Below are 27,794 nucleotides of genomic sequence, written 5' to 3' on the forward strand. Positions count from 1 at the left end.
TGTATGTATGCTTAATTAAGAATCATTTTAATATATATACTTTAAATAAAGTAGAGTTGTTTAAAAAAAATGTATTTCATTAAGTGTTTTATTAAATATTTTACTATATGTTACAATTTTAGTTTCGATACATAGTCTCTGCTATGTATATGGTATGGTATTAATTTTACTACTATGTGTTTTTTTTTTTTGTCTGTGGCCACTTTTTCACTGCTCTGTTTGTACTGAATTGTTCAATAATACGTCAATAGATCACAATTCGTATCTAGTTGAAGACATTGTCCTTAAAAATTTAAAAATTTCCTTCGTTACCCGTAAATGGGGGATATTCCCCAAAAATTCAACATTCTTTTAATCAGTAATCGACATTTTTTAATCTTATTTTTATTAAAACAGTCATAACATTTTAACAAAATGTACGAATTTAAACAATTTTTTTTAATAACATAGGTATTTATATTTGATATAAATTTATTGAAAACTTGACCCTTTACATGCCCACAGGAACTGATTCAAAATATCATTTTTTTGACGAAAAGTAACTTTTTCAACTTAAATTTTGAAAATGTCCCGGGAATACTGCACAATTTAAATATATGTTAAATTTAAACTTATGTTGGGTAGAGTGTGGCAATAGTTGATACCTGTCTTCAGGCTTCTTGTGGCGATCGTGTATGACCGGTTCGAACGTGTTCATGCGAGTGTCATAGTTTCAGCTTCGATGCAAAGCTAAGAAGGTAGTAATTTTAATATATCTTTTTTGATTTTTTTGTGTCTGTGAACGCTCAATTTCAGCCCTCGCTGAACCGATTTATAGCTCAACATTCTTATTTTTTAATTCGGACTATTTCTCTTTATACGGGGGTTTCAAACCTTTAAAAATGCGTATAGAAAGTAGAACTTTTTCAACTTAACTTTTGAAAATGATCCGGAAATACTGAACTTTTTATGTATACCTTAAATTAAAGTTTAGGTAACATACTTTATTTTGAAAAAATAAAAATTGACCTCATGAGTTGTCTTTGTGGTCAAAACAGGCATTAAAGTTAAATAAAAACGTACGATTTTTGTGAAAAATTTCTGGATTTTATATTTTACATTAGCTTCGATGCGAAGCTGAGAAGGTATTGGTTTTACTAAGATGTTTTTTTTTTTTTTTGTATGTCTGTTACCACTTTTTCTCAGCCCTCACCGAACCGATTTCTTTCAATGATACGTCAAAAGATCACAAATCGTATCTAGTTGAAGACATTTCCCTCAAAAATTGAAAAAAAATCCCTTGTTCCCCGTAAATGGGGGAAACCTCCAAAAAGATTACAAATTTAAAAATCGCTTATTTTCAAAAATTTTTCAATTTTTTTTACTTAAAATTGCTATAACTTTTTTAAAAATAACTAAATCAATATAAATCTTTTTTTTATAGATGCATGATGTCTTTACCTATCATTTGGTATATTTTTTTTTTATAAATCTGACTTTTTACCTACCTACAGGGGGGATTCAAAATTACAACTTTTTCAACTTAAATTTTGAAAGTGTTCCGGAAATACTGATACTTTTATATATATCTTAAATTAAAGCTTATGTAACATACTTTATTTTGAAAAAAAATTTGACATCTAGATTTGTCTTCATTGTGAAANGACAACTTTTTCAACTTAAATTTTGAAAGTGTTCCGGAAATACTGATACTTTTATATATATATCTTAAATTAAAGCTTATGTAACATACTTTATTTTGAAAAAAAATTTGACATCTAGATTTGTCTTCATTGTGAAAATGACTACCGTATTCAAAAATATGCTATCTTTGTGTTAAAATTCTAGGTTTTGTATTTTATTTTACTTTAAAATACCTGACAAGGGGAGTATATTGTTTTTCATAAATATTGTATAAATCAAATTTATACAGCATAGAAAGTTAAACTTATTTAAATTTTTTTGCTTTTTTTAAGTCGAGAAAAATAACTTTGAAATTTTAACTAGCTTAAATTGCTATTTTTTTCAGTCGATGGAAGCGACGTACGGTTGCCGAGTCGGTAACACTTATGTCTTCCGCACTTGGGGTATTCGTATGGCAAGGAATTTTTTCCATTTTTTTCTTAATTCTAATGAGAATTCAATATTATGAATTCGAAAAAAAAAGTCTAAAATAAATTTGTATTTTAGAGACAGATAAAATCAAGTCCAATTTTATCTAAACCAAATTTTTAGTTTTTTTGATATGTGAAATTTTGTTAAATGTCTTTGGTTCCAATTATATATTCTCCGATTAGTTAATAAAATGGTAATTTTAGTGAAATCAAATAATACAAAAAATGTTATTTTTATTTTCCTTGAAGCATAAAAAAAGATTCTTCTACCATTCAAAGAGTAATTTCCTTTCAGTTTTTTTTATCGGGCTTGGCTGATAATTAGTCGTTTCATTTGGACAATACAAAATTAACGAACACATTGTTTTTAGAGATACGTCCTTTTGCAATTGTAGGTCTGAATTGTATTGTAAAATTAAAGAATTATAATTCCATTTAACTGACAAATGAATAGTCCATTTTAAAAATCCCATTTGTCTGAGACATGAAAGTTTACAGAGGAAGAATAAATCTATTCTATATTTTATTTTTAAATATATTTTTTAAACTTCCTTTGGTTAGAAAAACGACATAAGATGCATGAATACCTTCAAAGAGTCATAGTTACTTTCGCCGTCCGTTTGAGGAGACGGATAGATACTCATCCAACGGATGCAGTGGTGCGAAAAGCTTCAGGCCCAGTAGACCGTATGCGGAGACCGCACTGCAGGCTATTTACCCGTCATAATAATCACGAAGACAGCGTGAGACAATGCCAGGATACCGTAGTTCCTTATCACTCAGTATAGCTGAATCCTTACTAGAGGGTTTCTCAAAACCCGCTACCTCTATTCTCTTTAGCCATTTTTTTTTTTTTTTTGGTTGCACGGCATAACGCAATCTAGAACCGCTAATCGCCCAGGCGATTTTAGTGAGGAACCCGGTCAGAGTGCGGCCCTCCGCCCGTTAAGAATCATGCGCGTAAAAGGACACAAGACCAACCATGTTTCCATCAAAGCTGAACCCAAGCTCAATCGAGTTCGACCCACCCAACCGATGAAGATTACCCGATTTACCAGGATTAGCTTAAACAACCTTGGACTGGGTGCGGTCGATGATACAGTCTTTCTGTCTACGCTCGTTACTTCAATGATCAAGACCCTATCCACAATAGAACTGCTGAGACAAAAAACCTGTTCAAAAAGAAACCTGGAATAGAAAAATAAAAGCTTTTAGGGGCAAACTACGTTAGATAAAGAGTTTACCCGAATACCTTAAATTACCCTAAATTAAAATAGTAGATTACACGACTAGAAAATGTTTATTTTTATGTTATTAAAAATACATGACCTTTAAGTTGTTAGATTTTTTCAAATAAATTACAATAGTTATATACGTTAGGATAAAAACATTTATCCGTGTAATGACTAACATTCAAATTCGACAAAAAATATATTTTTACGTATGAACACTATGTACACAATAAACTTGAATGAAAACATTTTACCTACAAGGCATAACATAATTACACTAAAATTTTGTGCTATCGTGTATTCGTTACAACTGAAATACGTTAGGGTTTCCAACAGATGCGTATGCATCTTTACTTTCATATTGAAAACGCTATAATTCTTAGATTTCTGATATTCCTCTAGTGAACGAAAAACAAAAATTATTATTTTGGAAAGAAGAAAGATACATACAATAATAATATTTCCATAAGATATGTATTTATATCTATAGATTCATAAAAAATGATCAATTGATTTTGACCAAAACAACGACTTAAAAAGTTTCTCAAATGAAATACCGTATAATATTATGACCTCAATCATGTTATTGCGAGTTCAAAGTGTTCATGAATATTAAATTTTGTTTTGAATCTATATCATTCTACAAGAGAAGACTATTTAATACCTTGAAAATGTCGTGAACGACAATAATTTAACGTATACAACGTATATTATAACACGTGTGTAATACAAGAATTGTTTCATAAACTCGTAGTTCTGTTGTAATATTAAATTTTTAGAGTTTTACTTTAAATTTAAAATGACATTTATTTTTTGCGTTCCCAGCGGCGTTGCGCGTTAGATGCCCTTAAATCATATGTCATAATATGTTCAAGTTTCCATCTTCATATGCGATAAACTATATGCATTTGGTGTACTGTTGCTACTTATCTGCAGAGTGACTATAATAAAACTGCCACTTTAAAAAAACGTTTGGTTAACTATTAATAACGGGGGTATTTATTTATTTTTATGAAATAGCATGAATACTTTCTCCAGACTCTCGTAGAGATTTGTGTCATAAAACCTCATCTGATAAAGTACAAAAAAAGTTAATTCTTGAAAACGTGAAATGTTAAATTTCTCATCCCTTATTGAAATTTTTTTATTCATCAAGACGTGATTATATCTTAAATATATTGTGTTTTGGTTCTTGTTTAAAATTAATTTACCTTCTATCCGTCAAACACTTCTCGATGCATATGACTTTAACCTTGAGCACAAAAAGATACTAGTAAACAGGAGTATTGAGGTGTTAACGATTAAAATTTATTCCAGACCGAAAGTTTTTAATTTCTGTAGAAAAACCATATAAAAAGTCTTGTGACTTACGTTTATTTACATCATACGTGCATTCTCGGACAAATTGCGTTTGACACTTGAGCACTATACTCCTCAACAAAACTCAAATAGAAATAATGTTAAAAATTAACTGTCAAAGAAAAATTACTGTAGAGCCTTTTTCAATTTAATGGATTTCTTACATTTTTTTGTATTCTTCTAAGTATTTTTCATAATAAACACATTTTACATTAAAATCTGTAGATATTTTAATGTAGGTACATTGCCAAATAGAATAAATAGAACTTTTCCTTATTATTTTAGTCTTAGTACCTATTCTCACAAAAAAGTACTATATATTATGATATAAATCTCAGTTTTAGAAAATGTATAACTCGCGTGAATGTATATAAAATGATACGTTTCTAAAAAAAATTTATTGTATTACAAGTTGTATACAACTTATTTATGTTCTAAATTTATTATTGACATATACTATTCAATAATCATTTAAAATTTAATTTCGAATTGTTTAAGTATTCTGGTGGAAAATGTCTAAAAATAATAATTAAACAAAGCATAATTCTAGTTAAAATGAACAGCTTAAATTTTAGTTGACAAATTTAATGTGAATTAAATTTAAAATTAATTTTTATAATTCAAAACCACTTACTTCTGAACGTTAGATACAATTTGATTGATTTATCCCAGATTAAAATGTTTTCCTCGATGTAGGCAAACTAATCCTCGATGATAATTATTAATTACTTGTGTGTATCGTGTAAACTAATTAATTTTAAATATTCCTTTGCTGGATCAACAAAAATACTATACTTCTCGTTTATATAATATATAACATATGAGTAAAATGTCTACAATACATTCCTTTAACAATTGCAGTGTCGATAGAAAGACTAAAATTTAGTCTTTCTAGTACATTTAATGTAGATAACGGAAAATTTAATTTATCTGGTTGTATTAAATTTACCCACTTTACACACGTTGGTGTAACGTTAAAAATATAAAACAATAATCAAATCAATTTATTAACACAAATTTCACAAGCAAAATTAATTTTATAGTTGGGTTAATAGGTAAATACAGTAATAGCTCTTACACTTGTTTATTATTGATTTAATATTCATTTTCTATAATTTCAGCAAAGAAAGAACAAACAAATAAATTTAATGATAAAAAAATATATTTTTAAATATTCCACAATCAGTTTTGACAGTTATGAATAACAGATAAAATTTTATTTTACTAAACAAATGTTTTAAAATTAATATATGACATCTTAGACAGGTTACCCTTCTTGGGAAATTTAAAATAAAAGTTTTAATACTAACAAATCCTTAAAAGGTTTATCGAACCCAATCTTTTATTAGACTATTTCTACATTTTGATGTCTGCAGTAAAAAGGAAAATTTAAAAAGTAATATTTTTTACTTTTTATCTACTGAAAGTTATTTTGAAAATAAATGTTAATTCCTATAATAAAAAAATTATTATTTCAAAACATCTTATGGACCTATTGACCAAGTACTAAATCGGGTTTTCAGATATCCTTTACTATAAAATAATCGCGGCGAATATCTAATCAATTAGTACAGCAACCACTTAAAGTTTAAAGTATAATGTTTAATATAATTAGACTGACTATATTTGTTTTTATGGTTTATCTAACTGCATTTATAATAATTTTTGAATACATAACATTTTATTTTATTAAAATTAGTTATAACTGTTAGGCTGTAAAAGCTAAAATACTTTGTCTATTTATTTATGTATGCATTTGGGCTTGGTATTTTCTTACATTTGTTAAAATTAAAATAATCTAAACTATGTTATGAAATATTGTAAGGCGATTCAGTAAATTTTTGATTCAATTTTATTTTTAATTCAATAAATTTAAAAAGAAAAAACTCAAGTATTCATATTAACTAGTGATTTTGTTGTTGAGTTTAAAAAGGGCGTATAACAATTTTTTCGCACTATAGAACTCTCATAAAATGTTAATTGTTTTTTTAACTTACTGTTGACAATAATGAAAAAATCAAAATATCTTGTAACGTGCTAAATTTACATTATTTATTTTATCTTTTAAACTGGATTCCAGTTTATTCTAACTTAATGATTGATAAAATAAATCTGTAGATGATTGTAATGATAGTTTATATAAAGTGCAATATGCAAATTATATTTAATTTAACAAAGCATTTTTTTTTAACTAGCCTTTCATTTTCTTAAGTTTTGTAAAAATCCCCTTGCTATTTACAACGAAGAAAAAATGAAATTTTAATAAAAATAAACTACAGTAATTTATCCAACATTTTATTTAAAAAATAAATGCTAAAGAATAAAAATTGTATAATTAATTATGATTTTTTTTTTACAGGTAAAAGATCAAATGAATACTTGTCAATACTTCTATTTAGTTAAATCAAATTAAAGTATGGAGTAAAATTATTAAGCATAATTTTATAGGTAACTGATTTTATTAATGCAGGTCGTGACGTCTGGTATTTAAAGACTATGTTAAAGCAAATAACCCGGTATTATATATGATTGACATGTTTTTTTAATTCATCATAAAAAGCCTTATTATAAATATCGTAATTTGGCAAAAAATAAAAGGTAATATAGCCAATGTAGCAATATCCTTGGGGTATACATCGTTGGACGTGATTAAATTGTAAAAACTTAGAATACTTAGGACTTTCTTAATTGTCGAATGAACAAAAAAGAAGTATATTATTAGAGAATACGATACTCTCGCATTTCTAGGGCTATCAACTGAATACCAAATAAGTTTATACTCCTTTATTATCATTTCTCTTTCTCAGTAGTACATTGATGTACAAATCATAATTATGTTAATAGTATCCCATGCGGAATGATTGGCTAACGAGATACAATCTCGACAATAATACGAGATGCGATTGATCCTTCAATAAATCTATTGTATAACCAATACTTTAGATTGTTTTATGATTTGGATAATCATATTTTCATTTATATACCACATTCACTACGAATATTGAGTTTTTAGATTGACATAAAAGAAGAATTTTTTTTTTAAGGTCTTCAAATTACATTTGATGATTATTTTGTTTTATAAAGACTTATTTTACTAAAATAAATGGCTTTCTTTTTATTTGCTAGGTCGAATGGTTATACTTAAACAAGTCACCAAAAAGGGGATGTGGTTGATAGTGGGCTTAAAAAGTTCCGTTAAAATGTATTGGTGGTCGTCGTTTTTACCTTAGAGTATTAGATGTAGTACCGGGAGACTGCTACTGCGTCTACTTGCTAATAATTATTCAATTCTATAACTTTCAATTGTTATTTTTAAATAATTAAATACATAGAAAAGTAAAGAAAAAACAAATAGAATAATCAATATAACTTTTTGCTTTTCTATGATTAATTTTATTATACCGATATAAGTATTCTTCTAGGAAATGTTTTTGATGTAGGGATGAAGTGAATTTAAAATTTTTATCTTTAGGAGGGTCATTGCTTTATCCTTTTCATTTTGAACTGTTGAAAGAGAAACTGAACTCTTAATAGCTTGATTGCATACGTAAGAATAGCTGCCATTAATGATTATTGATGTTTTGGTTTTGAAAGGCTCTATTTTAGAGTGTAATCCTGGTTTTGTTTAAGTCCATGAAGAGTCTGAATAGGCTAACAACGACTTATATGGTAAGTCATATACACAAAGATTACAGTCTTAATTGGAAGAAGATTTTTATCGAGTAAACTAGGCTTCTTATCTTTTCAACTTTATTTATTATTGTTTTAACTTAAATTATAAAGTAAATTTCTCAGTAATTGATCAAAGTAAACAAGTTGGCCTGGCTGTGCTTTTTCGGTTTTGGAGTATTAGAAAAGTCTTTTTGTGAATATTTTAGTTTTAGTAACATTGGCAGTAATTTTCAATTTAAGTCGCCCGCAATAGTAGTGTTGCGTGAAGTGTCCAGTAGAGCGTCAATGTCAGAAGTGATTAGTTGATAAGATGTCCTTTTGTATACTAATATTATTCTTAGAATTTCGTTCAGTGTGTTAATGTAGATGGTGGTATTTTCTAAGGAAGTTATAAAAGTTGTAACGTTCGTCGACTTCTGGCCCTAAGGCTTTCACCAATGAAGGCACATAAATCCAAAAATGTTGAATCCACCACTAGCCGAGGTTCTACCAGACCGGAGCATAGTGAAACTTCAAATATGAATGCCATAAAATGTTTTAAGTTTGTATTATTGTTTAAATTACTGAGTTCTTTTACCTTAACTCTAGGGGAAAAGGAATTAAAAACTGGTAGACTAGTAGTATGGGCGGTGATGTTCTATTTTATACAATTGAAAATAACTAATAAAGAATTTAAATTTAAATTAAATGATTTTTCCTTATGTACAATAAAATAATGTCATTCATAAATTATAAATGTTCATAATAAAATAAAGATTACAAATTATTTTATATAACATATTTCAAGTCATGGTTAAAATTTATTACAAATTATTAAATAATATGAAAGACAATAAAAGAAAACAAGTATGAGTTAATAGAATAACCTCTGACACTATTATATTAACTATGTACGATTGAACCAAGGACAAGGAGGGTATTTAGTAATATTTAATATAATAAAATGGTTATCATTGCAATAATGCTCAAACTGACAATTTGACATCGGTCAACATAGATGTAGGCCTTTTATACCGAGTCTTGAGACTGCTAAGCACGTCTGCATTGGTCAAACACTTGTGAGGTTTTATTTACACTCGACATGGCAAAATAATTAACGTATAAAAGAAAAATAATATTTGACAATAAACAATTTACGAATAGTCAATGAGCAAAATGTATCAGAAGATAGGATAGAATATATTAATCATATCAAAATGATTAGAGTATAATTAAAGTCCATGTTAAAAGAAACCTCGTGAAAATCCACGATTTTAGGTAAAAACGAATGGGCGAAATAAAAAAGAAAGGGAATGCTGTTCAAAGTTATCACAATTATAATACAATAATGTCTAGCCTGTAGCCAACCAAGTCTTCACCCGTGACTCGATTGTCAGGGCTAAAAGTAAAAGTTAGGCAGCCATGAAAATGTAAATGTACTAAAATGAAAAACGAGAATGATGGCTGGAGAAAATGATTCCACGACCAAGCTAAAAATACATTTGAACAAAACGGTCAGACCACTTGACGGCATGAACACACATGAACCGGAAGGGGAACAATACCGACATCAGTGCATACATGGTTGACATTGTTTTCAGTTACTGTAGTGGTCAGCTGAGCTACTTCTTATCATGATGATAATTTGTTTGAATTGTTGATAATGATTGTACAACATGAGAAATATATGAAAAGGGAATGTGCGACTAAATTATTAAGTTAATTAAGTTATTACTGAATTTTTATGTTTAAAATGGTTTTGATTCACCACGAAATTAAAACCACTTAGACAATAACACCGCATCATTAATTGCTGAGCAGTTACATTTCAATATGTGATGGTCACTACTAACTAATTTAATTAACTTAGCGTCTGTCAAATAATACTAATACTAAGTTAATTTTTTACATCACAAAGTTTATACGACATGGTAGATAAATCTTCGATAAATGAGCATTGAAGTACTTCAAGCTGCGCCGTGGTTTTTTGGTATGGTAAGAGTGTAAATTTGGTCAGTTTAACTTCTAATGATGTGTTATATATATTTTACTTAAAAAAATTATATCTATTACAGTGTCTAAATCTCAGGCAAGTTAAACAATCTGATATAAGGTAAGGTTCCACTTTTATGCTTAGGTCGAATAGGATAGAAAGATAATTTGATTGTTCTTGAAAGTACAAGAGCATAGTAATTGTTTGGTAAAGAATGTCTTTAGCAAAGACTTAGTGGACCAGTTGTTACAAACATCGTTGATTTTATTATATCGTGTGATACCTGATCTCTAGTGTCTTTGCTTTACTCACCCTCTTGCCCATCCTGCATGGCAAGTCGATGACCTCGTTGTCAGTTGTCATTTGTGTACAGTTCATTGTCGTAAGTCAGTAACCCAACTGTTAATTGTTTTATGTGTCATCCTTATTTTGTAGCAAGCGCCATCGCTTGAATGGTAAATTATTCGGCCATTGTACTCCATTATTCTTATTATTTATTTATTGCACCCTAGTACGTAATGTTCTTGTGCCCTTGCACGCTACCAGAGATTGGGCCTTCACCATCACTAAATAACTTCATTGTCGTAGTAGCTTTTTAGCCGTCTGTTTTCATCTGCCATTACGTGCCTGGGTTTATACTCTAACTCGTGATACTGAGATGTTCGACGCCATTACCACAAGATACATACATTATTTTTTAATGTTATTTATTATTTGTTTTAATTATTTTGTTTTATACCGCTTCGCCGGCCATTAGTATTTAAGGTTCCCCTGTTGTCCCTTAAATTTAAGATACTCTTAAAAGAACTTAATAATAAATATAATAATATATTATAATATATAATAATAATTAATAATAATAAAGAACTTCTAATATAATTAGTTACTTGTTATTTAATTATTGTCTACTTTCGTTACTTATTGGATGTGCAATAAGTGTTCACCCTCCCAGGTCTCCCCTCTCATTCTTCAATAATAGTGATTTAAAAAGACTTATGATAAAACGGCATTCTAGTGCGATGCACAACTAGCCGTCCTACGGTCTAGCTGCCTCGTACGAAACAGTAATCATATATATTGGAAGTTTTCGCCTATCATTTAGGAATTGTTAGTTCTGTTGAGCATACCTAGTTGTTCAAATTTTGTTTTGACTTCTTTTTCGATGTAGATGTTGGGTATGCTTCTTAAAAATTCGTGGGAATTTCTTTCAGTAGCGAGGGTTATGACATGGAAGGGTATTTAAAAATTGTTTAATAGCTCTCGATACTTCTATGTATTTTAAGAGGAGGTGAATTTTCTTTAATAACTTGTTCCGAATTAAACTCCAGTATGATGTGTCGTAAAATAGTTTTCCAGCCTTTTTTTAGTTAAGAGGCACTAATTTGAAGTTCCCGTGTGCTCCGCTACGGGTCCTGTATCAGAAAAACATAAAATAATATCAATATTACATTTTTATAATAAAAATGTTGTGTTAAATAAGCAAAATCTAAACAAATTTACCCTAATTTAGTTAATTCAAAATAAAAATCAGTCATTGAATTTATAACATTAAGACCATATTAATTAACTTTTCATAAGTTAAAAATATCATTAAAATCAAATTCGATTTATGAAAACTATTTCATAACAGTAATTTGCATCCCGTTGTTTTGGTTTAATGCTTCTATTTAATGATGATCAATAACAAAATAGCTAATAGAATGAATTTCAATTGACAATTTAACTGAGGAAATACGTTAATATTAATAATTATTGAGTCTGTAATAAAAGTATAATATTTAAAACACTGAACGATGGAAAATTTTAAAATAACATTAATTTTAATAAAAAGTTTTTTAATTTGATAATTATCAAAAATTGATTAAATTATAATTTAGTCAATAAAATTCAGTTGAATTATAATTTCTTAGGATTTGTTCCTCTGTGCTAGCTAATAATGATCGTTTGTCTGAAATCTATTGAAAAAATATATGGTTCCAAGCAGTTATTACAACACTAATGATAAATTGAATAACAATTCTTAAATAATGAAAAGTTATTTTAGTAAAAATAATTTACCTCCCAAAGTCAAGATTTTTTCTAATTTAGAGAATCTGATGTATTTCTCATTATTTTTTTGTATAAATTAAGCTATAAAAATTTCTCATTATGTGTTTCAAATCAAATTATTGCCAATGATTATTCCCATGGGTAATTAAACGATTTTATAAAACTTATGTAGACTAAATTGCTAATATTCTATTTAAATGTAAATTTTGCAATGAAATTTATATCCTAGAATGTTAAATCTACACAGTTCATAAAGTATTTATAGATAAAAACTAAAAATCTATTTTCATTTTTAAAATATTTTTTAAATTTTAAATTAGTACTAATAGTGAGATACTTTATGAGTTGTATGTTTGTATAACTATTAAAACAATGTAATAGATAATCTTTAACTCCTATCTAAATTATTTCACGTTTTTTTTCTTAAAAACATTTCATATTATATGTTTAAAGTTGTTTAACGCTTATAATTTTTATACTTTTTATTCGTTTTATGACATTAAAATGACGTATGAAATGTATTGTCTAAAATAAATGTAATAATACTGTTGTAAAAACGTGACAGATTTTATAATTTTATTATTAATTTTTGAATTTACTAAAATTTTGTAATAAAGCATCTAAATATTAAATATTTAATACTTTTAGTGTAAACATGCGTCATAATAAATCTATTTTCTCGGAGAAGTGACTTCATTTTAATATTAAAATATTGATACTAACTAAATTAATAATACTATAATCTACTGTTTTTAGAAATAATAAAATTATTAAACGTTAAAAATTTTATTCAAATAACTGTACATTCATATATTTTACAACTACATGTACATATACATATAACTTATTTAGGATTATGGGGGGGGGGAATGCTGCAGCAACTCTGCTAGTTGTGCCCATGTGATATGATATTTTATTACCAATTATAATGTAAAGTAATTATAATAATATTCTTGAAATGTTATCGTTAAAGTATTATCTCCGATAATTATTTTTTAATTTTACATGTACACTTAAAAAATTAACAATTACAATTTATTTTCAGTCGAAAATTAATAGATAAATAATAGTAAAGTAAAACGAATATAGAATTATAAAAATATTTGGTAAAAGGTTTAATATCGTTTCTAGATACTTTATATGTATAAAAAAATTGTACACAATAATACTTACAGGATTCCTGGTACAAAAAAATTATGTTAATTGTCAAAAAAGATTAAATAGCCTTTTTATTTGTTTAGTTATTTTTGTATGTTTAAAAAATTCGTCATTTAATCTACTTAACCAAACCTATTTATATTAATTTATTATAAAAATTCCAAAACATATTTATATGTCATATTTTTTACTTCTACGTGAAATACGGTGGAAATAAAAATGTTCTGAAGATGTCATTTTTAATTTTTCACTCCAGTTGAAAAATTTAGTTAAGTAAAATTGAATTTATCTTACTTTTCTAACTCAAATTTTTATGACTTAGTTGAACCCAGCCTGAAATATAAATTTTGTAAAGATTTCGATGAGATATAGTGAACCGTCAAATAGACTATAGAAAATGAAGACAATTACAGGTGTCGAAAATTATAGTTTAAATTTAATTGGAAAGTTAACGATTTCAAAGCTGCTTTTGTGGTCAAATAGAAACATGAATCGCCTTGAGCGGCTTCAAAAGCGAAATGTCGTCCTCGGACGGGATTAAATGAAAGCAATAGAGTAATAATGATTGGTGTTACTTGTCGCTTGTATTTATCTAAACTATGCGCAATTTTACCACATCATCAACCATTTTTGCTGTTATCATTTTATAATATTTAAAAAAAAATAATGAATATTCAGAATAGTTTTTATAAAAATATTCTTTACTAGGGTTCGCTTAGCTGGGGCTCCGCTCCAAATCCGACGCCTTGCAAGGCTGTCCTTACAGGTTGGCCATTGTTTCCGGTAGTAGTAAACGGCTACGCTGGGAACGATGTGTGTTGTGTAAAAAAAGTATAACTCCAAAAGCAGTTTATCAGAAACTTGGTCCCACTTGTAAATTAAATAATAGTTAAAAAAATAATAATATGACTACAAAATACTCAGGTGTTTAGTATAATTGTATAACACAATTATACTTGATAATAATCTACCAAATATTTTTCAAAATAACAGGTAGACAAAAGAAAACTTATTAATCATTAAAAACAATCTTTAAATGTCGTGTTATTAATGAAAATTATATAAACTAACATAAAATAAAAACAAAATTAAGATGCGAAAAGTAAAATCATATCTTACCAAAAACTACTAAACATTAAAAAAAAAAAACTCATAACTCGGTCAAAGTCAACAGATTTTCAGGGTGCCTTTGAAATGTCTCTAGGCCAGCCGAATAAAAAATTCCGATTTTAAATATAAAAATCCTGGTGGAAATAAGCGTTTTAGATAAAATTTTTAAACGCTCGTTGTGTTAAAAAAAATTTATTTATCTTCACAAAAAATTTTCTTAAATTAACGTAGTCTAGCTCTTTTCATTAAAAAAAAGTTTTGAAAATCAGACATCGTTAAGTAATTTATCCAGAATTGGCTAATTTTTCAATGTTTCATTATATAATAAGATTACGATTCGCATAAGGTAATTTTTAACAAACAATTAAATTGAAATAAAGCAAATGTAACAAGTAAAACATGTTATTCCTTCATTCCAAGTTATTTCCTTTATTTAAATGAATAATGTAAAATAATGAGCTTTATATCATTCTATTTCCTGAACATAACATGCTACAAAAGGTTGTGGCGCCCTCTGTTACATATTAGAGAGTTAAAGATGGTTCTTGACTAGGCTAATGATGAACAGGACGGTCATTATGGCCGGCTTGCATTAGAGACCAGACACCATCAATGAGAAAATCACAAGGAAAATCTCGTTAGCACCTTTGGGATCGATCCCGGGACCCCGTAGACCGAAAAGTACGTTTGTACTCACTAAATCAGACTAAACCTATTTAATGGAATAATATAAAATTAAAATATATTTTTATATAAAAAATCTTACAATCACCAGTTATAAGAATTTATTAATATTTTGATTATTAAATTAATAATAGTTATTATTACTCTGTAATATTTTTTTGATCTTATAAAAATTTTAGAAACGTTAATTAAAATGATCAGGCATAGTGTAGTGGTTAAATACTATGCTAACTGTTCATTTTAATAGAGTGATGATCGCAATATTATTATTATTATAAATGCTTTAGTATTTCTTTTTTAATAATATGGTACTATAATTATACTCACTTAGTAATTATTAATTTCTTACAATATATATTATTATTATTTTTTATTATAAACGATTTCGTTTCAATTCATCTATTTGTAAATATGAACATGATTTTGATCGTAGATACTTTTTTTAGTGTTATGTAGGTATACATCCTAAGTGTATTTTTATATCGAAATTCATAAATCCTAAAACTATATAACGCTGTACAAATGTGCATATGTGGCTATTGAAAAGCACTAAAAATAATATAAGTATGTCGTCTATTTTATTTGTTCGTATTTTCTTTTAGGATAAGAAATTGAAGGGTAATAAAAATGTTTTAAAACATCTTTTTTTATTTCAAAAATATAAGAATGTTTACCAAATTCAATTTGAATAAAAATTTTTGTATTTCACCTTTTAAAAGGGAAGTACAAATAATATGTCATTGGCAAATGCTATTTAATAATTTAAAAAAATAAATGTTTTAAGAATCCAGCATAATTTAGTCACAACATAGTACGCGATATAGTTTCTTTCATACAAGTAGAGATGATATTTAACTGTGATTAATATCATTGCCATAAAAAAACTTTTCGATGCAAATTTGTTAAATTCCATAATTTCTACATTTATAATTTTACAATTTCTATGATTTAAAATTTTACTAGTATTTAAAATCCAGTTAATTTATTTAATTACTTGAAAAAATAAAATTTGTGAAAATTATGCATTTTTTTAGCTTCGCGATTTCTTATAGTAAAACAATTTTCAAAAATAAAATTTGTATAGTATTTTAGTACGTTTTAAGAGCTTCAACTAGATTTAGATTAAATATTACCACTTATTCAATAGCCTACTAAAAACCAAGTATAAAAAAAAATTTGTTTACATGCGCAGGATGTCTCTTTAAACCCTTTCTGTACTTTTTAATAAAATTTTTTACAAAAAGCATAATGAAAGAAATTTCATTATTTCTTCTATATTTTACTAAAATTTTATTAGAATCAGTATTTAAAAAACCTTGTAAATGATGTTTGTATATATAATATGTTTTTAATAATTATATGCACGACTCGTTAAAAATTTTAAAGAATATTTTTTTTAATAATTCTACAGATTTCCCTACAATACTTGACAACTATAGCACAGTGTGGACATAGCATAGTTGGGACAAGTATAGATGATATTTGACAATGATTAAAAGCACTATCTTAAGAAACGCTTCGATGTAATTCTGTAGATAGTGTTTAATTTTAAGAAATTGGTAGATTATACCAAAAGCAAATTGAATTCCTATTTTCTTCATTATTCCTGAGTGGTAGTTCTTTGATTTGAAAGTATATGAATAAATATTTATTATTGCAATTAAATATAGTATGAGATTGATATTTACTAATTTAATATTGTAATTTTTTCGGAGAATTTATAAAAAATTAGTTAAAATTATAAAGTAGTTACTTTTATGGAAAATGTGTATACAAATTGAAGGGATTGGTACAAAATTTTTAAATAAATAATTTGTTGTTAATTATGAATTAAAGGTTTTTCAAGGAATTTTCATCAGATTCATAAATATACTTTTATTATTTAATTTTTTGATATAATTACTAATTAGTTAAAAATTAATAGTATATAATTATAAGTAATATAGTTCTGAATATTTCAATTATATCATCTATTTAAACACCAAGAGTTACATAGAAATTATTAATATTTCTTTTGAAATGATTTATTATGATATAACTACAAAAAATAAAATTTACAGTTAATATATATATATATATATATTTATAATTTATTTAGTGTACAAACATAAGTGGAGTTTAGTTTGAATTATTTAAGGTAAAAAACGGCGATATAAATTGGAATGATATCTTTATAAAAAACAATTATATATAAATTAATAATTATAAGTTTTTGCTTGAAGCCGATTAGATATGTCTATAACGTCAGTTTATAAATTTAATATATTTATGTTTTGTAAAATAATTTATGAATAATTATATTAAAAACAGATAAATAAAAGTCACAGATTTAATAATTGAGTGTACCTACGCCTAGGAGAAAAAATGAAGACAACATCAGATAAATAAAAAACGGCTATCCGAAAAGTAAAAATGATAATAATTGATAACAATTAATTAATCTCATTATTTGAATTTCACATGTATCGTCGAAACGTTGATAATACATTATCAATGGACAAAGCTAATAAAATTTTTTTTCTAAGATACCACTTTTTACTTATTTGATTTTGTCTGATTTTTGTGTTGGTTAAAAGGTGTGGAAAGTGTTATTTACTATGTTATTATTTCTATGAAAAACTGAATTTTGATAAATTGTAATTTCAATTTGATGGAGGGAAGTTATAAATTGCATCTCACAGTATGAGCCTTTCAACATAACTATTCTGACTTCAGCCTTATTAATTTAGCATAACAATTTGGACCGAGTGGGATGTTGATTTGACATGTATATGCGAGCGCTTGTAGCCTGGAATCCCAAATATCAAACATGCGACGAACAGTTAATTTGGGTGACAATATTTATTATTTTCTTTTGTTTGAAACGTAAGCTAAAATTAAAATTCTAACTTGTTCATCAAAAATGATCCTTAACATCAAAAGAAATGTTCAACGCTTTCATTTGTTTACTTTTTGCAAATGACTCTGGTTAGATGAATTGTATTAAACTATATTTAACTATTTATTTATGCTTCTAAAACACAATTTATTTTTAGCTTCGATGCGCAACTGAGAAGGTATTAATTTTACCATGATGTCTTTATTTTTTTTTCTGTCTGTCACTACTCTTTTTAAGCTCACACAGGACCGATTTTTATTTTATATTCATAGTGAAAATGGCTACCGTATTCAAAAATATGCTGTTTTTGTATTAAAATTCTCATTTTTATATTTCTATATAAAAATACCTTACAAGGGTTTGCCTTAAGTAATGCGTCCACTGATTTTATAAAATATACATAAATCTAACTTAATTTAATATAAAATTTAACTTATTTTGAATAGTTTGTCTGCTACGTTAAAAGAAACGACTTTGAATTTTCGAATTGGCTTAAATTGTTCTTTTTATCCAGACTTACAAGTGATGTCGGTTGTGGAGTCGATCCACTTGAGTGTTTCACGACCGAGGTACGACGTTCGAATAGACAAAACGCAATACTTTTAAGTATTTTAGACTATTTTTTTATACTTTATCATAAGTTGTTAAATAATATGATTATTTTATTCATTATATTATTTTATAATCATAAACGATTAATAAGTAAATGATTTTTATTGATGAAGTATTTTTTGTATAATTTATCGACTACTCGATTTTAGCTTCAATGTGAAACTGAGAAGATATTGTATTTACCATGTGTTTATCCTTTTGTTCGTCTGTCCATAAATGTTTTCATCTCTTACTGAACCGATTTTGTTAATCTATACGTCAAAAATACCTAATTCTGATCTAGTTAAAGATTTCTCTTTTGAACGAGTTCATATTATTTTATAATTTATTTTTTTTGCATTAATGTGTTTTATTCTTTACTGGAGTCCACTATACCGTATCTACTCTATGTTGTGTTGGATTGTTTTTCTTTAACTAAAAAGATTAATACAACAGCTTGAGAGACGAAAAATTAGTCATAAATTAAGAATTTAATGATTATTTCTTATCGATGCAAAAAATGAATTTATTTTTAATTATTATAGTATAGTATTTATACCTTTAATTTTAGATCATTATTTTTCAAATAATGAAATTTGATCAGACCTTTATTGTTCTACATTTAACGTGTGATTATTAAAAGCTTATAACTATTATTTTCAAATTATTTATTTACTTTTATCAACAAAGTATCTTAATTAATTTTAATTAAATTTTTGATAAGCGAAGAATAAGTTCAGTGTTGTTAACATCTGTAACGGCAATTCTATCATTTTTTAACCTAAATTAAGGTTTATTATCTTAAAATGAATTTAAACAAATAACCGGCCCTTTGTAATAAGTAATACTAAAATACTAAAAATAGTTTAAATTATAAATGCAGTATAATTTTTATATAAATTATAAATTCGACAAAAATATAATTGTTTTAACAATAACTAAAAGTCAATAACACTTACAACATCGTATACTGTCGTTTTTGTTTGCCAATTCTCTTTAATATTGAACTTTTGTCACTAACACATATACATTAATTAGTAGTGGAATTAATTATAAGAGTATATATTTGCATAATCTACTTGTACTAATACTACTTAGGTGTGTTATAAACTGCGAGTGAGTTTTCATAAGCATAAAAACATTATAAGTGATTTTTTTAATTATAACTTTTCAGTATAACATTGTCTTTTTTTTCATTTGTAATTAAAATTTTAAAAGAATGTGTATATTAATATAATTAATAACAGACTTATTTTAATTTAAACTTCGTAAATGTTTTATCTATTGTTATTATACAACATTTTTTACATATTTAACACAAATTTAGTTTAATTTAAATTAAACTACATGTTAAATAACTAATAAAGAATCATTATTATAAAGTCAGAACTAGTAATGAAATAACACTGTTGATTATATATAAATCTTTATTAACTGATTTCTACACTACAGACAACTGTCTTTCTAAACATTTTATTTATATCAGAATGGCATTATTAATTTCATGGAAAAATTCAATAAGAAAATTGTAGAAACTTTATCAACTATAAAATTGTATATGTAACAAAAAAATATATGCCAATGAGTTTACTTATATTCAATAGATTAATTTTAATCAAAATTCAAAATAAATACACTTTAGTTTTGTTTCAAAATCAGGTTATAAAATTACAAATATAATTGACAAACAAAACAATTTATAATTCACTTTTTGAATAATATTTTTATCCATTTACTTGTATCAATATCTACCCTTTGTCACTTTTATTTTAATTCCTGCGGGCAAATGTATAACATATTTATATTTTATATTTTTTCAACTTTTGAATATTTACCATCATTTTTTGTTATCGACATCTAAAGTCATTAAGTTAAGTTCATCAATATGGTATTTTTATCAGACATATTGTCAAGATAGAATAAGAAGATTAAAAAAATACAATAAAACAACTTAAATGATACAATTATATAAATGTATTATTTTATTATTTTTCACATTTTTATTTCTTTATCTGGTAAACGTACAGATGTTTTTAAGTGGAGTTCAGTTTTTGCTATGTCCAGCAATTTGTTACACCTGTTATATGCTGTAAAACCAACAGACGACGTTCGTTGTTAAGTTTACACTCAAATTCTTTATTTGATAACGAATAAAAAATGATTACACCCTTTTTAATTGTTAAATTTAGCTTTTGCTTGCTGTAATTTTCTGAACAAACGACTTTGCATTAAGCATTTATATTGTAAAAATGCTTTTAATCTACGTTTCATGACCCTTAACTAAAAACTTGCTAATTAAAATTAAAAAAACGTGTAAAACAATAGCTAAAACAGCTATTATAATAACAATTACAACGTGGAAAAATTCTTTTTAAAATTCATTTGTAAATCTTATTTAAAAAATATTTTGTTTCAGATATCTTGTTTTTGGATTACTTAATTGGCTCAAAAATTTTTATTTTTGATATTTAGTTTTTTAAAAAATAAGATATTTAAATTATACAATAAATTTAATTAAATTTATATTAATACAATAATTGATTGTTCTAAGTTATTTTTCAGAGGAATACTATACATAAAAAGGTATAAATTTCAAATTTTAGCATTTAAAATACTTATTTAGTGATTGATGTCTCATTGTAAACAATACTCAATTTTATTTCTAAAACAATAAAGAAAAAAAATATATCTGTGGACTTTCTAAATCCGCATGATCATGTTTTTTTATTTAATTTAATGTAATTATTGAATTATCTTTATATAGTTTGAAATAAAAAAAACTTCACTATAAATTTAGACTTCTATGGTAAAACTTTGAAACAATGAGCGAAAAGCCATTTTCAAACCATATCACAGTAAAATCTAATTGGTTCTTTTCAAGTTTATAAAACCAATTCCGAGACAATGACAAGTCACTTGATTTTGACCATAGATTGCATGATATGCATTGTTGAAACATTGTTAAACTTGGACGAAATTTCTTATTTATTTTTTAAAGTTTGATGATAAAAATATGTTTATTGTTAGTAAAGTCATTTATATACTAATGCAAATTCAGTGTTGACCAATAAAATCCAGGCTTCCTAGTTAAATAATAAAATTTACAAACTTTATCTTTTTTATTATTGTAAAATTAGTTATTAAAAATAATTACACTCACAAGTTTAAATCAGCTCAAATTTCATACTCATTATGAGACTGGCCAAGTGCACGAGCGAATTGAGTAGCTACTTAGGTCAGTAAATTTTTAGGTTTTTTTTCAAGATTTAAGAAAATGAGAAAAAAAGTGACATTCATGAAATTTATAATTTCGCCGAGGATAACAAAATACTTTCAGGTCTTTACTGCGCAGGTCCTAATATAATTAGGGTAAACATCAGAATCGAAAATTTTCAATTTTATTTTAAAAATGTTTTAAATGTGTCCATTATTGTGTTTAATAATGTTTTATTGGGAAATATAGGAGATAGTGAACGTTTCCTACCAGTAGGTAATGTCGCTCACATTGACATTTGGTTTTAAAATAAGCTTAATGAAATATTATCAAGTCAAACAAATTTTATAATACCTTCGAAGTTATCAGATGCGTATTTTTGGATTCTATCTTAGTTATGAATATTATTTAGCTGAATTCTTGATAGTTGATTAGTTTTCTCTAAAGAGACAAATCTATATTTAATTCCTATTGATATACTTGTTATTGCATATTTCTCTTAAGGGATATCATTCATCACCCTTTTTGAAATTAGATTATTTTGAAAAATGTTTATATTAACCAAAAAAAGTAAGTCGTCAACAAAACATTGTTTCATTCATATTTAAATGTAATTAATATATTTTCAAAAAAAAAAAAACGAATTTAACAAATATTTAAACTATATACATACATTTTAAATATATGAATATGTTAGTATAAACCATATAATAATTACTACAATTATACCAATAATAATAATAATAGTAATTTAGCCTTATAATCAAATTTGTATATTTCAAAAATATTCTTTATTTGCTGATACAGATTTTTAATATTAACATAACTCAAATGTAATGAGTTTTTATGATTTGACTTCGTCAATTTTGATCTCTTTACCTTGCCTCTTAAAAATAATAAAAAGTTGTTTTAGATATCAGATTGAGTATATTTAATGTTTTAGTTTTTCTTACATTTATAGTCAGCAACTGGAAAATAGTTATCGTAACTGTATATACTATTTAGCTGTAAGTTTGTTGCTAAAGAGAGGGATGCCAACAATAATTACTGAGCTAATCTCCATTCAGCTAATGGAATCACCTTCGACTATATCTTGAACAAATAAAAGTACATATCAGTCATCACCACGTGAATAACTCAGCCTTATTGTGTTAAGTTCTATATAAGTCAATATTAAAAAATAAAATAAAAATATTATTTTATTAGACTTACAAGTTTATTTAAATCCGGAATAAATGCATTTTACCAAACCATCGAGATTTTTCAAAAAAAATATTTTTACGTGTGTTTTTTATTGCTTTTTCAAAAGTGTTTGAAAAATTTTTCAGAAATATATTTAAAAAACCCAGTACAAGGGGGCGTGATACAGTGGTGACGTAGCATAGTTGGATCAAATATAATGATATCTGACAGTGATTAAAATCAATATAAAAAAAATGGCTTCGATGCAAATCTTTAGATANTCGTGATACAGTGGTGACGTGGCATAGTTGGATCAAATATAATGATATCTGACAGTGATTAAAATCAATATAAAAAAAATGGCTTCGATGCAAATCTTTAGATATGTTTAATTTTAAAAAAATTGGTGAATTAATTCAAAAGCTTCATGATCTGCTATTTCCTTATTAATATCCTGATTAAGATAAAGTATGTCGAATATAAAAGTGATATAAATATTATTTCTCATAAAAAATTGTGTTGATCCATACACTTTTCAATAAGTTATAGCATTATAAAGTTAAAAATTTTAAAAATAAAATTGAGAATTTTCACACAAAAATAGTACTTGGTAGCCATTTTCACCGTGAAGACAAAATAAAGTTCGAAATTTTTTTTTCCATAATAAAGTATATTACATTACCTGTAATTTAAGATATTTATAAAAGTGTCAGACCTTTCGGAACACTTTCAAAAGTTAAGTTGAAAAAGTTCTACTTTCTATATGCATTTTTTAGATTTGAACCCCCCTCGTATATAGGGAAATGGTTCGATATAAAAAAACAGTATGTCGAATGAAATATGTATATAAATACTACTTCTCATAAAAAAATTGTATTGATCCATACATTTTTTAAAAAGTTATAGCGTTTTAAAGTAAAAAATGTAAAATATAAAATATAAAATGTAAATAACTAAGGTATCTATAAAAAACGGTAGCACAGTGGGGTCGCGGCATAGTAGAGACATTGCATAGTAGGGTCCAGTATAGATTTAATCTGACAGTGATTAAAATCACTATCATAAGAAACGCTTCGATGCAAATCTGTAGATAGTGTTTAATTTTAAAAAATTGATGGATAATTGCAAAAGCAACATCAACTTCTATTAAAATAAAATACAAAACCNTAGTGATTATAAATTTGTAATATTTTTGGTGGTTTCCCCCATTTACGGGAAACGAGGGAAATTTTTTCAATTTTTGAGGGTAATATCTTCGACTAGATATGATTTGTGATTTTTTGACGTATCGTTGAAAGAAATCGGTTCGGTGAGAGCTGAGAAAAAATGATAACCAGTTTTATTTATTTTAGAAACAAACAAATTTAATAAAAATCGATGACTACGTCATTAAAGATTACTCATACAAGTGAATGAAAAAAAATGACTGAAAAATAATAGCCAAACATAACAAAAATCAAGCTCAATAGTAGAAAACTTTGAAAATTTATAACTTTTAAACTATGCTTCGCCGACAACATTTTTTTTTATATATTCTTATTCATAATGGAAAACTAAATCGATTAAAAAAAAAAAATTCGATAAACCTCAATAGGATGGTAAAATACATTTATGTCATTAATTCTCAAAGAAAAATAATAACAATAACAATTTTGTAATATGCTTAAATCAAATGTATTTATTTTTGCTGATTTGTCAACAAAATTTGGCAAAATTAAAGTTTTATAAAAATAGATAAGTTAAGGATATTTTTGCAGACAAGTTCTCCCAAGTGACTCACAACAAATCGCTCATGTTGTCGAAAACCACATTAAACATTACCATAGCTACAGTATATAGTTTTATAGCTTTTATCTTAGAAAAACTAAACGAATTATTTGAAACAAAAATACGAGTTTAATTCGTAGAAATTTGACAATCAGATAAGATTTTATAGAAGTCGTAGTAAATAAAAAATTATATGGGAAGAAGTCAATTCACTACAATAGAAGAATTAGTTAAATAATATACTACCCCACCTCATCAAAACTGTATGGTTTAAGGGTTCAAAGTAAAAAGTAGAGATGTATAAAAAATGACAAATAATTATATACCTATAGATACAAATAAACCAAATGTTATTGCAGTGAATATGAATCTTTAATTTTCCGTTTTATTTTTTGAGTAATGATACAGTTAACTTTGTGATGAATATGCTTTCATTAAAAATTTAGTTTTTACTAGTTGAACTTTTTTTTTTTAATGTAATACAAGTGTACTTAAAAAAATGAATTAAATAATAACACAGAATGTATTCATTTATAATATTAAAAGCAAGAGCAGGGTATACAGCATCGTTGATGACTACATTGTGGGCTGAGACTTGGCCTAATACTGCCGTCTTTTTGGACAAAACGATAAAAATAACATTTTTTACTTAACATATTCTACGCCCATTTTTCAATTAATCAATCGTCAGCGTTGCTTGTGTTTATTTATCCATCTATATCTTCAGTTAGCACATGGTATCATCGAAAAAATAATGTGTTTATATGTAGATACGTTTTTATATAGTTATTGAATTATTTAAAAAGGTTGAGTAATACAATTTACTATGGTAATAGACACATTACAACAAAGTGATTTGAACATCAATCACAAAATGATAATCCATTGGTGATATCTTAATTTAAAAAGTATAAATATAATATAATAATAATATATCAAAATAATTTTAGAATATTTAATAATGAAACTGACTAAGAAGGTTCAATACAAGCCATGAAAAATAATATTTATGTCAATAAAGTCATATATATATATATATATAAACAAACAATATCGTTCCTTTAAACAAAATTTTAACTTCTTTGTTATGGCAACAACAATTATTATTGCCATCTAAAAGACTCGTTTGAATTGGTGGTGGCGTCTTAAAAGCGTTGGACATAATAATTCTCAACCTATAAAAGATATCACATGTGTTCGTGGTTAAGTGCTATTTATTTTTTCTACTCTGGTACGAAACGGAATACAAACTCTAAGAAGTGTGCTAGATTTATTCAACAAACCACTTTGGACGCCTATACATGTTTTAGATACAAACAATGAAACTAATAGTTGAAGTTAGTTTTTACAGACATGATTTCGTTGTGTATCTTTTTGTTGTAACTGTTGGCTAATTTCCAGCGTATTTTACCATTCCATAAAACAAGACTAGCTTTTTAAAGTCTTTATAAAATAAAAAGATTCTTGAAGAGACATTCAATTAATTATAACGTTTAATCCGAATTGTAATTTTGTTCAATAGATTTTTGAATAACCATTAGACAATTGCTCAGATTTTAATTCTTAACCTCTGCGTATTCAAATTTTAAGGCTAATTTATTACAGTTAACGGTTACATTAACTTTTTCCATTATTTATGTATTAATAAATTATAATTGAAAATAAGTCTAAAAAATTACATCATTTTAAATTCTCTGAAATATATTTCAACAAATGTATTTATACCGAATAAAAATTGTGAAGCAATATCTACAGCGATCATCAAAAAATTTTTAAGGTTAACTAAAAAATAATGAGGATAATGTTAAATGATTTATTTTAAATACAATTTTATATATTTATTGCGAGAAGAATTTATTCAAATTCTTGAATAATAATACAACTATTAAGTAAAATAAATTTCGTCTAAGGATATGGAAAGTGTGTGTCAAATAAGGTCTCTAAAAGTATGAGTAAATTGGTTTATCCCAATTCTATGGCTTTTCTCAGCGAAAGTTTTGCTGCGTAACTTTATTTATGAATTTATATGTACTTTTGATAAACACACAGGATAAAAATTTTGCTTTCGTATGTAGAATTTATGAAATAACCAAGTTTTGCGACACGTATGATCTGATAAGGTTTGAGGGACTCGCTGGACGATTCAAACGGCCTCAAATGTGTTTTGTGTTTATTATACGTTCATACAAAGCGACAAGAGTTGCATGGAATCATTAAAACTAGCACATCCGCAGTTAGAATCGTAAAACGGGGTCTGCGTTATAAATTAATTTCCTTAACATGACAAAGATTATAATTTAAAATGCTTTTTACTGCAATATAATAATTTTCAAATAAAATTTTATTTCAGCCAGAAGACGATAAAGACCTAGAACGAACTGATGATATAGCAACTGGATACACAAATCGACCACCAGTTCCACCACCACCGCCTCCATCGAATGGTAAAATAATCTGTAAAAATAAATTTACTTCTATGCTATAAAACTTTGTTTTGCTTTTATTTTTAATAAAACTGTCAGAGTCTAAATCAATATAAAAATTTGATAATTATATGATAATATATTAAGTTTAGTTTATATTTAAATCAATGATATATAAAAATTAGCAATTAATAAATATACTAATTATTGGATAAAGCTATATAACATTTTAATATATTTATTAAATTATCGTTGTAAATTATTACAAGTATCAATCTATACATATTTTACTATAACAATTAAAAAAATCTTGGCATTTTGTTTTTACAGAAAACCACAATTATGAAAATATCAAGGGAGAAAAAGGAGATCCAGGTCAAAAGGTATATATACTTTATGTTAAGTTGAAG

General features: G+C 26.1%; 1 protein-coding gene across 3 annotated transcripts in view; it reads left to right on the forward strand.

The window, feature by feature from the left end:
- LOC126907920 (collagen alpha-1(XVIII) chain-like) overlaps positions 1 to 27,794 on the forward strand; it is a 125,348-nt gene that overhangs the window by 79,583 nt on the left and 17,971 nt on the right. For all 3 annotated transcript variants that reach the window (XM_050689606.1, XM_050689605.1, XM_050689607.1), the window contains 2 exons: positions 27,312 to 27,405; positions 27,715 to 27,767. In XM_050689606.1, the coding sequence (XP_050545563.1) occupies positions 27,312 to 27,405; positions 27,715 to 27,767 (147 nt within the window). The remainder of the gene's footprint in view (positions 1 to 27,311; positions 27,406 to 27,714; positions 27,768 to 27,794) is intronic.

The sequence above is a fragment of the Daktulosphaira vitifoliae genome, unplaced genomic scaffold (assembly GCF_025091365.1).
Source record: "Daktulosphaira vitifoliae isolate Bord-2020 unplaced genomic scaffold, ASM2509136v1 Scaffold_5, whole genome shotgun sequence".
Lineage (NCBI taxonomy): Eukaryota > Metazoa > Arthropoda > Insecta > Hemiptera > Phylloxeridae > Daktulosphaira > Daktulosphaira vitifoliae.